The 17,445-nt window shown below is 39.5% G+C and overlaps 1 protein-coding gene across 1 annotated transcript in view; it reads right to left on the reverse strand.

The window, feature by feature from the left end:
* The window catches only part of sntg1 (syntrophin, gamma 1), a 114,978-nt gene that overhangs the window by 36,987 nt on the left and 60,546 nt on the right, over positions 1–17,445 (reverse strand). Inside the window, exons 7-10 of the mRNA XM_061979352.2 lie at positions 16,816–16,859; positions 14,214–14,255; positions 13,958–14,060; positions 10,433–10,515 (exon numbers count right to left, since the gene is read on the reverse strand). Of these exons, the coding sequence (XP_061835336.2) occupies positions 10,433–10,515; positions 13,958–14,060; positions 14,214–14,255; positions 16,816–16,859 (272 nt within the window). The remainder of the gene's footprint in view (positions 1–10,432; positions 10,516–13,957; positions 14,061–14,213; positions 14,256–16,815; positions 16,860–17,445) is intronic.

Raw genomic sequence — 17,445 nt, forward strand, 5'->3', positions numbered from 1 at the left:
CAATGATTATATTACATCCGGAGATGCTTTCCTCTTCATTCACCTTAGGTGAATGGAGCCTTGGCCAGGAGGACTTGATATCATCAGATGGTATCCAGCGGTCATTGGGTGTTTCGACCCTGAACCATAACACCCTACCGCTGGTGGGCCGGCAGTGGTGGCCAAGTCACTGCCTATCTCCTCCTCCTGGCTTCCAGCTCATCTCGTCTCTCCTGCTCCATAACCAGCAAGAGGCTCTCTCTGCTGCCTCCCCCATCCTGCGAGCTGCTGTCTTTCTCTCCTTCCCTGTTATTCCCAAGGCTGTGAGCATTCTCCATACCGACTGGGCAGGGAATCCTCTGCAGCCGACCTCGACCGGGAACAGCCATGCTTGCCATCCTTTTCCCCTGCATTCATTCAAAAGATCCTGGTATTTGGCACTTTTCCTTTCGAAGGCTTGGTCGCACCCTTCTTCCCATGGAACTGTGAGTTCTATGACAATGATCTTCTTTGCCTCTTCAGACCACAGCACCACATCCGGTCTTAGGGTTGTCTGGACAACCTGGGGGAACTGCAGCCTTCCTCCCAGGTCTACCTTCATGTCCCAAGAACGGGCCATTTGCAATAGGCTCTTCCTTGATGTTGCTGTGGTTGGTGGCTTTTCTCCCTCCCTCACAAACTGGATTGATCTTGTTCTCCCTTGTGGTTGCCGTTTCTTGCATCTCTGCTGCTCCAGGGTGTTAGCCAGTGTCATGAGCACCTTGTCATGACGCCATCTGTATCTCCCTTGGGTGAGTGCTGTTTTACACCCTGACAGGATGTGCGCCATGGTACCCTTCTGTCCGCAAAGCTTGCATAGTGGATCCTCTCTCATGCCCCATCTGTGCAAGTTTGTTGGAGTCGGGAGTGTGTCATACACTGATCTCAGCAAGAAAGAGATGCGGAATGGTTCCAGCTTCCATAGATCTGCCCACGTGATCTTTCTCTTGGGGAGGTCCCATTTGGTCCAGGCTCCCTGGGACGCTAGTTCCACTGCTCTTGATTTCCGACCTTCCTCTTCCGGGTTTCGTACTTCCTCCTGGATCATAGCTCTTCTTTCCCTGGGTTCTGCCTTACTCCACTGTTGGACATGGGAAGTTCCAAGACCTTGTCTTCCTGTGCATGGCGTCCCTATGAGCCTCAACATGCTCTCAGCTTGTGCGACAGACGTGTCAGCTGCCCACTTGCGTCCTGATCTTGTAGTTACGCCTGCGTGTCTGACTTGTTCGTCCTGGGAGTGTCTGTATGTCATTAAGACTCTGCACTTTGCTACCTTGAATTCCTCCACCACGGATGACAAGGGAAGCTGGAGATGTCCTGATCTTATGTAGAGGCCTACTGATGTGAAGCTTGGAGGGATTCCCAGCCATTTTCTGAGGTACTTATTGATCTTTCTCTCCACTCCTTCTACGCATGTCATAGGGACGTCATACACCGTCAACAGCCACATGAGTCTTGGTAACAGTCCATATTGGTAGAGCCATATTTTAAATTATGCATACATATGTATATGTATATATATATCAGTGACGTGCAGTCACTGGAGGCAGGTGAGGCCCCGCCTCACCTGCCATCATGGAAAGAAAAAAAATGTAAAAAGAAAACAAATTAATTAAATTGTTATATGTATCCAGTGATTATACTATAAAGTTATTTTCCATTTAACTTCACCAGTTTTAGATTATTTTTATTCAAAATCGCTGAATTTTCACATTTGCCGTTCAAATACTAAGAAGAGACGGTGCGGTGAACAGCAGCCAGTTGAGGCACGTCACTGCGTTATGCCTCAACATGGATTGCGCAATGACTCGGCTAACTGCTGGCCTGCTGTGCAGTGAGACCGTATTGCTATATGAATTATATTATACATTTCCATAGTTTAGTTAGCTGAGGTATATAATGTACAGTGTACTTTGTCAACAACTGTTTGTGTGTAAGTATTTCTTGTGCTGAGCGATCATAAAACGGCTGCGAAGACGCACTGGCTGAGGCTTGCAGTAATCCCGCCTCCTTGTGCCGGTTAATGCACCCCCCGACGGGAGCGCCACACCAACCAAAGCCCACACCCAAACCCTCCACGTGCGAGACCGAACCCACTCAAAAAAGTCACTCAACAAGAAGCCAAAATGTGCAAAAACAACAATGCTTGCGTTGGAGGAGCCGCGAACGACCGCAGGGCCACAACATTAGGTACACCTGCAGACTGCAGCACGGATTTCATATTTCATTCATTCACAACTCCTCCAACACGAACACCACTGTTCCCGCACTTATAAGTAAAGGTAAGACCATAATAACGTTTTTTTTAATTAAATGTGCTTTTTTGTGTGCTACAGTTTGTATGTGTAAAGTTAAAGTTAAGTTAAAGTACCAATGATTGTCACACACACACACTAGGTGTAATGAAATTTGTCCTCTGCATTTGACCCATCCCTTGTTCACCCCCTGGGAGGTGAGGGGAGCAGTGGGGAGCAGTGGGCAGCAGCAGTGCCGCGCCCGGAAATCATTTTTGGTGATTTAACCCCCAATTCCAACCCTTGATGCTGAGTGCCAAGCAGGGAAGAATGCTGGTATGAGCTTTTAAACATAACTCGTTAACTGCTGCCAATCAAATGGTGAATAGGATACTCTTTAGGGTTCATATGTTTGTAAATCTGACTGTGATGAAGTCAGTGCCTCACCAGTCATCAACCTCACCGCACGTCACTGATATATATATATATATATATATATATATATATATATATATATATATATATATATATATATATATATATATATATATATATATGTAAATGTGTATGTATGTGTGTGTACATATGTATATGTCTATGTATATGTATATATCCATGTATATATATATATATATGTAAATGTGTATGTATGTGTGTGTACATATGTATATGTCTATGTATATGTATATATCCATGTATATATATATATATATGTGTATATATGTATATATATATGTATATGTGTGTATATATGTATATATATATGTATATGTGTATATATGTGTATATATGTATATGTGTCTATATGTGTGTGTATATATATATATGTATTCATACATATATATTCCTCGCGCACTAATTGACTTAAAGAGCGCACTTGCGATGGTAAAATGCATTTTTAGACAATATGATTTGCCTGAGTGGCTAGGAGACGGTAGAAAATGGACTAGTCAGGGCAAATAAAAAAAATAAAAAAAATAAAAAAATAAAAAAAATAAATAAAAAAAATTATTATTATTATTTATTTATTTTTTTACTTGGGACTTCCTGCGGGTCGGATTTTGGACGCTGGGGGGCCGTATCCGGCCCTCGGGCCGTAGTTTGGGGACCCCTGCATGTTGGCATTTTGGAGCGTTTAGACTCTAAACGCTCCAAAATGCTTCAAATCTCATCTTTTGGCATCAGATTCAGGCCACATCAGGAGGTAGCTACGTGGCTCGTGCGCGCCGGAAAGTGGATATGTCATGACAACATCCTGTTTCGGTGAGCTAGTCTACTTAAGACAACCGTATTTTCGGTGCATCACTTGTCAAGAGTGCGCAAATAATAGGTTGTATGTTCCGAAGAAATAGCGATTGTTGAAGGACCAAAATTGTCGCTGTGGCATATTTGCTTACATGTGAGTTGAAAAATAAAGCTCACGTAGATCCACGCCGATGTCCGTCTCTCCTCTACTTAACAGCCATGAAAAGATTAGAACCCTCCCAAATATAGTACACTATACACATTCATTCATACATTATATTACTTTCATTTATTTTCTCGTTAAAAAAACACTAATTTTAAAGGTGTTGCGACTTCTATTTTATTTTTTTGTAGTAGGGACTTCCTCCCGGTCAATTTCCTTTGTTTTCACTTTATCGAAGCGCTATGCAAGTGACATTGAAGCCACATTGGGGCCAAATTGGGGCCTGTGCGCGTTTACACTGGAGTCTGATAAAAATCACCTTTGTAATCCCACAGTGTAATCAGCAGGCTGTAGTTTAACATCTAAAATGTTAAACTATTTCAAACAACAGGAGCAGTCTGCTGTTTTACTGGCCTATTGCAAAAATGGGAGTTAAAGATTCTTTATGTGACACGAGTGCTCTCCTGTTTTTTCAGGAATCTGCTGCAAAAATATTAGTCAAAGACACTCTGTATGACACTAGTGCTTTGCTCTTTTTAGGACGATACTGCAAAAATGCTGGTCAAAGATCCTGTACGTGACAGGAGTCCTGTAATCTTCTTTCAGGAAACTGCAGCAAAATCTCTAATCAAAGGTCCTCGACATGACAGCAGTGCCGTGCTCTTTTTATGGACCTACTGTCAACATACCTCGCAAACATCTTTAAAATAAGACAGGAGTGCTGTGCTGTTTTTAGAAACAGACTGCAAACATGCCCGTCAAATATCCTCTATGTCAGCTATTCTTAAACTGTGGTACGTGTATAACTAGTGGTACGCGGGCACCATCCATTGCAAGATACTCAACTACATAATAAAGAGGGCCGCAGTTTCAAGAGCCCAAAGCCTAATGAGGATCCGGACATCAAAATGTGGATGTTTCGTCAGAAAGTGCATCCGCAGGTTATATTCCTCTAAGACTGTGTTTACCTACTTGCAAAGTAAACACATCGGCTTTCACACTGCACTGTCAATAAATTAATTATTCTGCTCTCGCAACTCGCTTCCAGCGTGTGCAGCATTAAGAAACAGAAGCTCCAGAAGTTTTGTTGAGGATTGATGTTCCTTCTTTTGCATTCTTTTCCTTCCTCAGTTTTATTTTTTTACACTTCTTCCTCATTTAGGTTTGTAAGACTGAAAATATAAACAAAAAATAAACATAAAACAAGTATAACGTCTATTGTGTATTCTACATAAATATTGTCCATTGTGTGTTTTACATAAATAAAACATAAGGTTTAGAGTTAATACATTGACACAGTAAACTACAAATGTTTACACATATAGAAATTACACACACTGTATGTGACTTATCACAGTTAAGCCTAAGGTGTAGCATTGTCAAATTTAGCGCTAGATGTATCAAACAAGGGTCCAATTTAGTGTCGTTCCAATTTTAGTATGTGTGTACTCTCAGACAAATACCAACACGACCACGAATACAAAAGACATGACATACATGCCTCGCTGTTGCCCCCTGCGGGGTGGCGGGAGTACTGAATACATGAGCAACCGGAGTTTTAATGGTTTCATCGAGCCTATTTGGGTTTGGCGAGCCCAATGAAAAGCTTTGCCGGGCTGAATAGGGTGAATAGGACTGATCTAGTGGTACGCCAAAGAATCACCTGATTAAAAGGACAGTGTTTTATTTTCCTATATTCAAACACAGTGTTACTGTTCAAACTAAATATTAAATATACTTTTGAATAAAACCACAGCCAGGTTTTTAATGCAAACATAGGCCTACTATGCTACTGTATTTTTATGTTAGTCATTATAGTGGTACTTGGTGAGCCAAGTTCTTTCTGAGGTGGTTCTTAGGTGAGGTGGGGCGGTATAGCTCGGTTGGTAGAGCGGCCGTGCCAGCAACTTGAGGGTTGCAGGTTCGATCCCCGCTTCCGCCATTCTAGTCACTGCTGTTGTGTCCTTGGGCAAGACACTTTACCCACCTGTTCCCAGTGCCACCCACACTGGATTGAATGTAACTTAGATATTGGATTTCACTATGTAAAGCGCTTTGAGTCACTGGAGAAAAGTGCTATATAAATATAATTAGTATATAGTTCAGGACAAATATGTAATGTGGGCAATTCTATGTGTTTGTAAACACTCAAAATTAGGGGCACTGAAGAAACTGATTCACATCAGAAACGTGATTCTTATTAATCCCGATTCTGAATCGATTCATAATTATCAAGAATCAATGAAAAATTATGTATATATATACACATACATATATGTGTATATATATACATACATGCATGTATACGTGTTTACATGTGTGTATATATACATATACATACAGTACAGGCCAAAAGTTTGGACACAACTTGTCATTCAATGCGTTTTCTTTATTTTCATGACTATTTTGTCACGTGGGGGTCACAGCTAGCTGCGGGGTTGTTCTTCCAACGCAAAAGAGACGGCCCCGGACGACAGCGTGAAGGTAGGCTAGGATTTATTAACATAAACCACGCACTACCACAAAACACAAAAATACAAACAAAAAAGGCAAGTGTGCCTAAAACACAAGAAGCTGCTAATTAGCAGAAGCTAGGGCATGGACAGGGAAACTTACTTGTTCAGAGCAAGACATAAACCGGTGTGACAAAGACAATGCAGGCAGAACGAGTGATGAACAAAGGTAAGCTTAAATAACAGTGACATGATTGGTGACAGGTGTGTGTGAGTCCAAACGTGGAACAGGTGAAACTAATGGGTAACCATGGAAACAAAACAAACTCAAACAAGGAAGTGAAACCAGGAACTAAGGAAGTCCAAAACTAACAGCATAACTAAACAAAACATGATCCGGACCACGGATCATGACATATTTACATTGTAGATTGTCACTGAAGGCATCAAAACTATGAATGAACACATGTGGAGTTATGTACTTATCAAAAAAGGGGAAATAACTGAAAACATGTTTTATATTCTAGTTTCTTCAAAATAGCCACCCTTTGCTCTGAATACTGCTTTGCACACTCTTGGCATTCTCTCGATGAGCTTCAAGAGTTAGTCACCTGAAATGGTTTTCACTTCACAGGTGTACTTGAAGCTCATCGAGAGAATGCTAAGAGTGTGCAAAGCAGTAATCAGAGCAAAAGGTGGCTATTTTGAAGAAACTAGAACATAAAACATGTTTTCAGGTATTTCACCTTTTTTTGTTAAGTACATAACTCCACATGTGTTCATTCATAGTTTTGATGCCTTCAGTGACAATCTACAATGTAAATAGTCATGAAAATAAAGAAAACGCATTGAATGAGAAGGTGTGTGTTATGACCCGCTGCCCGGATCATAGTTTGTTTACGTTGTTTAGTCACTTGTGTTTTCAGCACCTCTTGATTTTGTATGTTTTCAGTTGCCATGACGACAGATTACATTTACCTGCCTTTTTTTTGTATTTTGTATTCCTGTTAGCTTACACGCTAGGCTCTTTGCTTGCTAGCTCCCACGCTAGCCCCTTTGTTTTTGCCTTAAGTGCTATGAGCACGTTTTTTGTTTGTTCCCTTATGATTTAATTCTTAAATAAATCATTTCCTACCGGCGCGCTGTGTCCGAAGCCCGTCTGCATTCCTGGGAGAACAACCCCGCATCATCATGCGACCCAGTCGTCACAGTGTGTCCAAACTTTCGGCCTGTACTATACAGGGTTTCCCGCAGCTTTGTTGTTAAGGCGGCAGCCTTAACAACAAAGAGCCACCGCCTAAACTCAAGTCTTAACAAGCTACTCCGCTTAGATCTGCCTATGCCTCTGTCAGTACTTCTCTGCAGCACCCAGCATTGTCCCACCCACACAACCATCTGATTGGTTACACGCAGAGCGGTAACAGCCAATCAGCAGTGCGTATTCAGAGTACATGTAACAGCCAATCAGCAGTGCGTATTCAGAGTGCATGTAACAGCCAATCAGCAGTGCATATTCAGTGCATATTCAGCGCATATAACAGCTAATCAGCAGTGTGTATTCAGAGCGCATGGAATCAGTGCTCAGGCAGGCAGAGAGGAAAGATGGTGGGTTGAGCAGAAAGGTGTTTAGCAGGTGAGCATAATGCAGCGGACTCTCCCCAAATTATAATAAACACTTCCAAGTCAACTACTAGTAACATCACTATGAGCCCGTTGACGTTCTAGAAACATAAACGACAGCTCAGCTTGCTCGCAGTCCTTGAGGTGAAGGCTAATAAGCTTTTAGCGTAACGTTAGCTCACTGTGCGGTGTGTGCGCGCGTTACGGACAGCAAAGCCCTGTCTGTCTGAGAGAAAGACAAGCATTATTGACCTACAGTTAACAACTAAGTTATTTAACTCTACCTTTTTCTGGGTTGATTGAGCTGTGTTGAAGCAGCAAAAAAGGACATTATGTTAAATGAAGAGTTTCCTGAAGCGGTCTCTGATAGTTGATATAATAATGTAACTGCATCATTAAGCCTACATGAACTCCATGGTGTTCAGGGATGAATAGTCCCTCCTATTGCTATTGTACTATTTTTTTCAGCTATAGTTACATTAATCATTAGTAATGTAGCAGCTTAGTTTTGAATGGCAGGGTCCCTGCTATCACATGTTGATAAACATATAACATTTACATAATAAAAATCAACTACAGGCTTCCCAAATGCTGTAATAAATTAAGCATGATGAGTTGAACATATGTCAGCATGTGGCCCCACTTTTAACTCTTTTTTTCAAACGCTTATTGCAAACGCTTATTTACAGAAAGTCATTAATTTGACTTTGTCAGCCATTATTTTGTCATTATTTTGACTTAGTAAATTACTAAGTCATAATAATGACGTACTTAGTATCTCAGGTAACTAGGACTGTTTTGTTTTTACTTTATGGAAAAAATATTGAGATATATATCGTATATCGCCATTCAGCAAATGGAGCGGAAAACACAACCAAAAGTTGTCGGCTTCTTCACCGCAGTCTGTATTCTATTGTCCCCCAGGCTGTGGTGGCAGCGACGAGGTGGAGACGTGATGGAGACAGGCCGAGTTACACCGATCCTTACACCCACCCACCCCCTTCCCCGGTCCCCTCCCGCTGGAGAGTCACCACCTTAACTAACACATTTTTTGGGGGAAACACTGCTATATATATATATATATATATATATATATATATATATATATATGCATACATACATACATACATACATACATATATATATATATATATATATATATATATATATATATATATATATATATATATATATCAGTGACGTGCAGTCAGGGGAGGCAGGTGAGGCGGGGCCTCACGTGCCATCATGGAAAGAAAAAAAATTCAAAAATAAAAATAAAAAATTAAATTGTTATATGTATGCAGTGATTATACTATAAAGTTATTTTCCATTTAACTTCACCAGTTTTAGATTATTTTTTATTCGAAATGGCTGAATTTTCACATTTGCCGTTCAAATACTGAGAAGAGACTTGTGGTGAGTCACCAGCCAGTTGAGACACGTCACTCAGTTGAGCCTCGCCATGGATTGTGCAATGACTAGGCTAACTGCTGGCCTGCTGTGCAGTGAGACCGTATTGCTATATGAATTATATTATACATTTCCATAGTTTAGTTAGCTGAGGTATATAATGTACAGTGTATTTTGTCAACAACTGTATGTGTGTAACGTATTTCTTGTGCTGAGCAATCATAAAACTGCTGCGAAGACGCACTGTGTGAGGCTCGCAGTAATCCCGCCTCCTGGTGGTAGAGGGCGGTAGTGATCCCAGGGATCATTTCTGCAACTACTCGGCTGCAGAAGAAGTGACAACAAGCAGCAACAGTTAGCAGCGATCGTTTATTTTTTCCTCTTGCCTGGACTTTTAACATGGAGGATTACATATCTAAAATAAAACAGTTTTCTAAACTGGACTTTCAATCGAAGCAGGAGGTAATACTTAAAGGAAGATCTCCATCGAGCCAGAGACTTTTAAAATTGAAGAAAGATAAGGAAGACTTCTATAAACAAGTTATCGATGCTTTTGTTCAGAAGGAGCGGCGCATGGACTTCATTTATAAGTAAAGGTCAGACCATAATCACGTTTTTTTTAATTAAATGTGCTTTTTTGTGCTACAGTTTGTATGTGTAAAGTTAAAGTTAAGTTAAAGTACCAATGATTGTCACACACACACTAAGTGTGGTGAAATGTGCCCTCTGCATTTGACCCCCCTTGCTCACCCCCTGGGAGGTGAGGGGAGCAGTGGGCAGCAGCGGCGCCGCGCCCGGGAATCATTTTTGGTGATTTAACCCCCAATTCCAACCCTTGATGCTGAGTGCCAAGCAGGGAAGAATGCTGGTATGAGCTTTTAAACATAACCCGTTAACTGCTGCCAATCAAATGGTGAATAAGATACTCTTTAGGGTTCATATGTTTGTAAATCTGACTGTGATGAAGTCAGTGCCTCACCAGCCATGAACCTCACCGCACGTCACTGACATATATATATATAAAGAGGAACAAGCGGTAGAAAATGGATGGATGTATCTGTGTCAGCAGCCTAATCAGGAGCTTTTGTAAAGATTCACGTCCCTACTCAACACTCTTGTCTGTGAAAATGCAGGACACATGCAAAATGTTATAAAACAATGAAAGGCATAAAGCGTTCGTTTACCACATGGCTAATGTATTTTGCAAAGAGAAAATACAGTAGACTAAACACGTCAACTTTTCTTTCCAGCATGCAGCAACTCGTAATTGATGAGGCAAAGTACTGTACCGTGTTATTAGGATGGTAGTTCAAGTGCAGGCCGCTATCACACAAAGGAGATGAGGTCCCACTGCTCTGGTCACTGGGGATACCTGCAAGTACAAAAAAAAAGAAAAACATGATACATCTGTGAACAAAAAAAAAAATATATATATCATTATCTTTTCCATAGGCTTCCTTCCGCTGCCGTGTGCCAATTTGTATTCAGTCGACCGTCCAGTCAACCTGGCCTATATAAGCTTATGAAAGGCTTTTCTAAAAGCTCTCAAGTCTGATGACAGGATGAAGCTTTCCAATGCAAGAGCAATCAAGAGTGCCACAATGAGCCGTGTCATTTTGCTTCACTTTATATTTGAGCCACTCGGATATGTGGAGTGTGTCCTTTTGATGTTCTTATCTTGTTAAGCTAAGCAGCATCAGGACAAACATTCACAGACGGACACGAAGAAGCCGTACATGTATACCACATTGTCCATCCATCCATTTTCTACCGCTTGTCCTTTTCGGGGTCGCGGGGGGTGCTGGAGCCTATCTCAGCTGCACACGGGCAGAAGGCGGGGTACACCCTGGACAAGTCGCTACCTCATCACAGGGCCAACACAGATAGACAGACAACATTCACACTCACAATCACACACTAGGGCCAAATTTATCCCCAGGTGCATGTCTTTGGAGGTGGGAGGAAGCCGGAGTACCCGGAGGGAACCCACGCAGTCACGGGGAGAACATGCAAACTCCACACAGAAAGATCCCGAGCCCGGGATTGAACTCAGGACTTTCGTATTGTGAGGCACATGCACTAACCACTGTACCACCATGCTGCCCTATACCACTTTGTGTCGCAGTACAATGAAAGTTACTCTTTTTTTTTTAGCATCAAAAACATTATGAACAAGTTTTCTTTGTGAAGAACTCACAAAAGGTGAACATTTTAGCAACAACAGCATAGCTTTCAGATGATATAATCATTAAATTAAGTTATAAAGCTTATTCTTTTACTTTTTATTATGATACTATAGAAAAACAATTAAGATAACAATGCATTCCACTGGACACCTTCTTTATTCTTGACTGTCATTTGACATAAATAAAACCACATTTAATTTAAACCACAAAGTAAAAGAGGACCCATAATAAAAAAGTATATAAAATACTAATAAAATATCATGTTTTGCATTTGAGCTGATATTTTTAAGCATCTTCTTCACAAAAGCACTCTTGTTATATATCACATTATGTCCGAGTCCAATGAAAAGCATGTCTCTACAAAATTCTGTGTATTTAAAATGTATTTTCTTTGTGGAGAACTCACAAAATTTGGATGCACTTTTTACAATTTGGAGAGCAACAGGACTGAATTATGAGCACACATTTATGCGTTGGCTTAAGCCAGTTCTTCTCAAATAGTGGGGCAGGAACATGTTTTTTTTGCCTTACTAGAATATGACAAAGTGTATGTAGAACAGCTTACATATGCTGATAAATTAATAAGGATACAATGTTGTGCAGAGGTGTACTTACAACAGTTTTATAGACAAATGATACTAGCTAGGGGGGCATAACAGGAAATGATTTAAAAGCACTTCTGTTTTTCTGACGACATCATACAGAGACTATGAAAGTAGTTTTAGATGACAACAATATTCTTGCATTTTCTAATTTCATCACAGCACAACAACAATTGTGTGTGGGTTCGAGCCCAAAAACAAAACAAAAAAAAAGTACAATTTGCTGTGGAAAACGCACAACATTTGGAGATCTCTGTAAAATATAACAATGGATAGTTTTGTTATTCTTCTATTAAAAACGTGTTTGTTGTTTATGTCCAACTTTCTGTTTCCCACTTTAAATATTGGAACCTGAATTTTTTTAAATATAGATCTACAAACGTAATACTGAAATAAACTGCAACAAAAAACAGTGCAATTAACAGCAATAACAGTGCAATACATTTCATTCATTTCAATACAATACATTCATTTATTTTTACTGTTATATTTTTATTCTTATTGTTATTTTTATTGTTATTGTTATATTTTATATTTTATTTCCATTTATACCTCCATTATTTACTTTTTAAATTATTTTAAATTGTATCTCAATTCTGTACACTGCGGCTGGAATTGGAATTTTCCTGAGGTAACTCTCCTGACGGAATCAATAGAGTACTATCTATCTATCTATCTATCTATCTACATTAGGAATGCACAATATTTTCTTCAAGCAGCTTTTTTCTTCTTTTTTTTTTTTTTTTTTTAGCAACGCAGGCTTTCAAAACATCGTCGTAGCGATGCTCGCATTCGAGGTGGATGAAAAGGTTTGATGTGTTGATGCTTAATGTTTTCTCTCCTCCTCCCGGAATGTTAGCAGAACATTTGGAGCAAATGCAAATTGTCTTCCTCTGAAACAGTGAAGAAGTCCCACACTCAGGGGGAAGTTTCCAAAAAGCTGCTTATAGAACTTGAGAGAAAAGGAGCCCTTGATTTGCTCACCCTAACCCCCCTACAGCACAGTACTGGTAATCTTGCCTCATTAGAGTGTTTTTTAAAAGTTATTAAGGCTATTTTTTCAATGTAATTGGATTTATGGCGTCATAATTTCTCATATTGACCAGATAATTATCTTGCACCTTTAATTGATGTAACTTATAGAAATCCAATTGACATATATTGACATAACTTTCATCCCATTGATTTTGATTTTTTTTTTTTTAACGTTGATGTTCCAGGTAATCTTATTTTCAGTGAAGGTTTAGGATAGGCAAATATAAGCTTTGGCTTCAGCCTATTCCTTTTTCGGTCAGGCTTTTTCTTTTCTTTTCTTTTCCTTTTGTGTGTAAATGTGTATGATTGTTAAATATGTATAGTCTGTACTCTTAAACTGGTCACACAAAATGGTTAATAGTTGATGGTTGATTATATGACCAAAATAAACGTATTTCATTCATTCATTCACATATTGATTAAATCCTAAAAAAACTATAATGTCTCATTAATTTGTCTCATTAAAAGTTGGATGAATGCACAAAAGAGTATCGTCCAGCGGCGTCAAAAATGCGGCCCAAAGGCCATTTTTGGACTGCAGCTTATTGTTTTTAATGGCCAAGGGCATATTCTACAAATAAACATATAATATATACTTACTTTTTAAATATTACACTAATTTGCAATTTTTTTCCAATAACCCAAAACTAAGATGTGGATGTTTTGTTTGCCACTTCCGCTGATTCCAAACACTTGTTTCTTGTTACAATTAGGGTTTATTTGCCAGCTCTAATTGCCATGCAGAGTGCGTTTATTTTACACCTTTTCTGTTGTATATTTCACTGAGTTCACACCTTTGCACTCTTTGTACTATATTGATGGTCTATATGCCAAGTTGCCTGCTGCTCCTAATAACGGGGCCATTTCACATGTAAGTCGCTTGCCGTCTCTGCATCCTGGGGTCACGCTGACTATGGCAATGTGCCACCATAAAAAATACGATATCAATCAGATACATGTTGGCCTTGAAAAGGGTTTTTGATTCACTTACACGTGCAGTCCTCACAAAGAGGCAGTTTGAGGAAGGCTGGAGTCTTCTTTAGAAAAGAAACAGTAAGGGTGACTTCTTCACCAGCGTTTCTCAAAACCTGAACCTGGAAGACGCAAAGAATGTTTCTTTATCACCCTGCAGCGGTTAGTTGCAACAAAGTCATGATAAAGCATGCGTTTGAACAATCTTTGAAACCGGAAAGTTTAAACATATGAAAGATGCAAAGCGAAAAAGCTGATAGGAGCCGACAGCTTACCACTTCCTCGTGGCGATAGCTTCTCACGTTTATTCCATTTATCTGCAAAGAACAGCACAGTGTGAGTGTAAATACAGCCCTGCTGGCAGCTCACACCGCTACATGATTAATGAAGCCAGCACTGAAAACTGTGAGCAGGAAATTTACGTCCGTCAATACAAAACTTGATGTTTATGGCGGACAAATGATGAATCGCCAACATAGAGAGGTTTTTTTTTTTATTCTTTTTTTTTAATAAACCTGCTAAGTTACATCAATATTATTGTAATTTTGGCTTTTATTTGTCAGGTTACATATTTACCCTGACAGGTCATACATTTTTTTAAGCAATGATCTGGCACAATATATGGCATAAGTAGCTTAGGTCAAATCAATTCTATGTAAATGCTGTATCTGCCCCATGGCGTGTTATTGCTCTCTGCCAACACGACAGTGTGGTTTATTTGAAAGGATGTCAGTCTGAGGGAAGCTTCACTAACAAAGCAAGAACTTGATTGATTTTAAGGGGCATCTGACACAAGATAGTGGTGATAGCTGAGATCAAATCAGGCAAATATTTTAGGCCTGGGCAATTATTTTGACTCAGGGGGCCTACTTTTGAGAAGAAAATGTGTCTGGGGGCCGGTTTATCTATCTATCTATCTATCTATATACACACACACACACACACACACACACACACATATATATATATATATATATATATATATATATATATATATATATATATATATATATATATATATATATATATATATATATATATATATAAGCTGTGAAAATCCGCTGTACAGAATGTGTGCTTGGGTCCTATTTTTAGGAACACTAATACAAAACCTCACAATAATGTGTGATTGAATGCTAAAAACTTTATGACAGAACGCCTTAAAAAACGGAATGGATTTTTATATTTTTTTTACTGAATGAGACACTCAGAATGTACATGAAAATACAGAACGTGTGATTTACAATATTAACTATGAACAATAAAACACTGAATATTGACAACATATGAACCCCCTATTCATCGACATATTTTACAATAAAGCGAAACGCAACAAAAATGCAACAAAATAAACCCACCTACGATCTGATATATCACTAAGCTTTGTTGTAAAAATCTCCTTCCGCGTCTGTCCCTGACACCCCCATTTCAGGCTGGCCGCTCTGGAAACACTCTGTGGAAACGCTCCCCACCCACACTGCTTGGTGCCTCGTCTGAGCTGCTGTGACTTAGATGACCATAGTAACTAGTACATCATGCAAAAGCGCAGATTCCAACCATTGAAATACTTTGTATAGTTCAAGACTTACGGTCATTTGAAAACATCACTGCACGTCATAATGGTAGCTACAGTTTCCATCTTAAAGATCTAAAAAAAAATATTTGGCAATGTCCGGCGGGCCAGATTGAAAAGCTTAACGGGCCTTAATTTGCCCAAGTCTGGTCTATTGGAAGGAAAACCACACCAATGCTTTCTATACTTCAAGAAAATATTCTCCTTGTCACGGCGCTGGCTCGACCCGCTTTTCTCCAGTAGCTGGGTCTGCCAGCACCTCCGTTGGAAGCGCGCCGAGACACGCCCCCGCTCGCGCTGGCCACGTCACGCCCACATGCAGGCAAGGCTGTGGGCGATCAGCAATCTGCACACCTGGGACTGATGATGGCGAGCTGTATAAAGACGGACCTCCTACACCTCGCCATTCGCCCTGACCATTTTCCTGCCCCCACGGACTGCTTTCATGTCTTGTCCCTCTCTCAATCCAACACTAGGTAACACACACTATAGCTAATCACACACATAGCCTCACACACACACTCTTGGATTTTGTCACACACCATTCTATTGTTTATTAATTAATTGTTCATTATTTATTATATATATATATATATATATATATATATATATATATATATATATATATATATATATATATATATATATATATATAATAAATACATAGAGCAATATTGCCCCCTTGTGGAACTGTGTCGTCACAACTCCCTCCTCCAACCATAACACTCCTTTGGAAAAATAAAGACAAATAAAGAACCCTATTGATTTTGAGCGATACAAAATAGTCAATTCCGTTTCGCTGCAACATTTCACATGGTCTCATTTTTGAGATTTAAGGATCCTATTGATTTTGAGGGACATCTGACACAAAATAGGTGAAGTAGCTAAAGTCAAAAGTCAGACATGGGAATGAAAAACAATATAATAATTAATAAATATTGTTTTATGTCAAAGCAAGAATAATTTTTTGAGGTTATCATTGTTATAAAAACCCTCTTGATTTTGAACAATATCTGACACATTGTACAGTAGCTATACAGACTTTATTGGCTTATTGAAGCGAGTTAAAACAGGAATGCTAATGATTTTTTTTTAACACTGGCTGAGGTCGAATGTTAAATGCTTATCATATCTGGAAAGGACATTTGACCAGATTTTTGTAAATAATCTATACAATTGTCGGTAAAACAAATTTATTGATCAATCCGTTTATAGTTAGTGACAGGTCGTCGGGCTTTCAGAATCACCTAATTGAAGTGAACGATGGGTTCTGAATGAGATGTTCATATTTGTGTCTACTTTACCTGCAGGATGCTATCGCCAATGAAAAGCAGCCCAGAGAGTTCCGCTGGAAAACAGTAAAAAAAACAAAAAACTTTTTGAAGAGTAAAATGTGTGCACATTGTATGGCAGATTCGTCAAACTCCATCGCACAGGGGCCAAAATTCAAAGCATACTTTAGTCATGGGCCAAACAGGATTAACTGACACTCCCTCATCCCCCATTCACGCACACGCAATTAAAAAACCCATATATTTTTAGTTTCCTGGCCTGGTGTAAGTGATTTTAAAGATACAGAGGTGTTATATGTCAGGTGGTTGCTTTTTCTGGCTTGGACAAAATGTGCATGACAGCTGGTGAATGTATTTTTATGTGAACAGACTTTTTTTTTTAACTCCACTTGTGCATTTTTAAAAATATCCACGTTCCTTCGTTCCTGCTTGAAGAGTTACATTTTCCTACAGTCTGAGAACCCAAAATTGTGTTGTGGCTCGTGATTGGATGAGAGCGGAGGAAACACAGGGGGGATACCATGGGAAAGAGCATCAAACGTCATCCTTTTAACATGCGGGCAAAAGCTACAATATTTTATATGCACAAAAAACCCAGCAGAATCCAGGATATTTGCAACTTCAGTGTAGACATGGTAGACA

Source organism: Nerophis lumbriciformis, linkage group LG19 (assembly GCF_033978685.3).
Source record: "Nerophis lumbriciformis linkage group LG19, RoL_Nlum_v2.1, whole genome shotgun sequence".
Lineage (NCBI taxonomy): Eukaryota > Metazoa > Chordata > Actinopteri > Syngnathiformes > Syngnathidae > Nerophis > Nerophis lumbriciformis.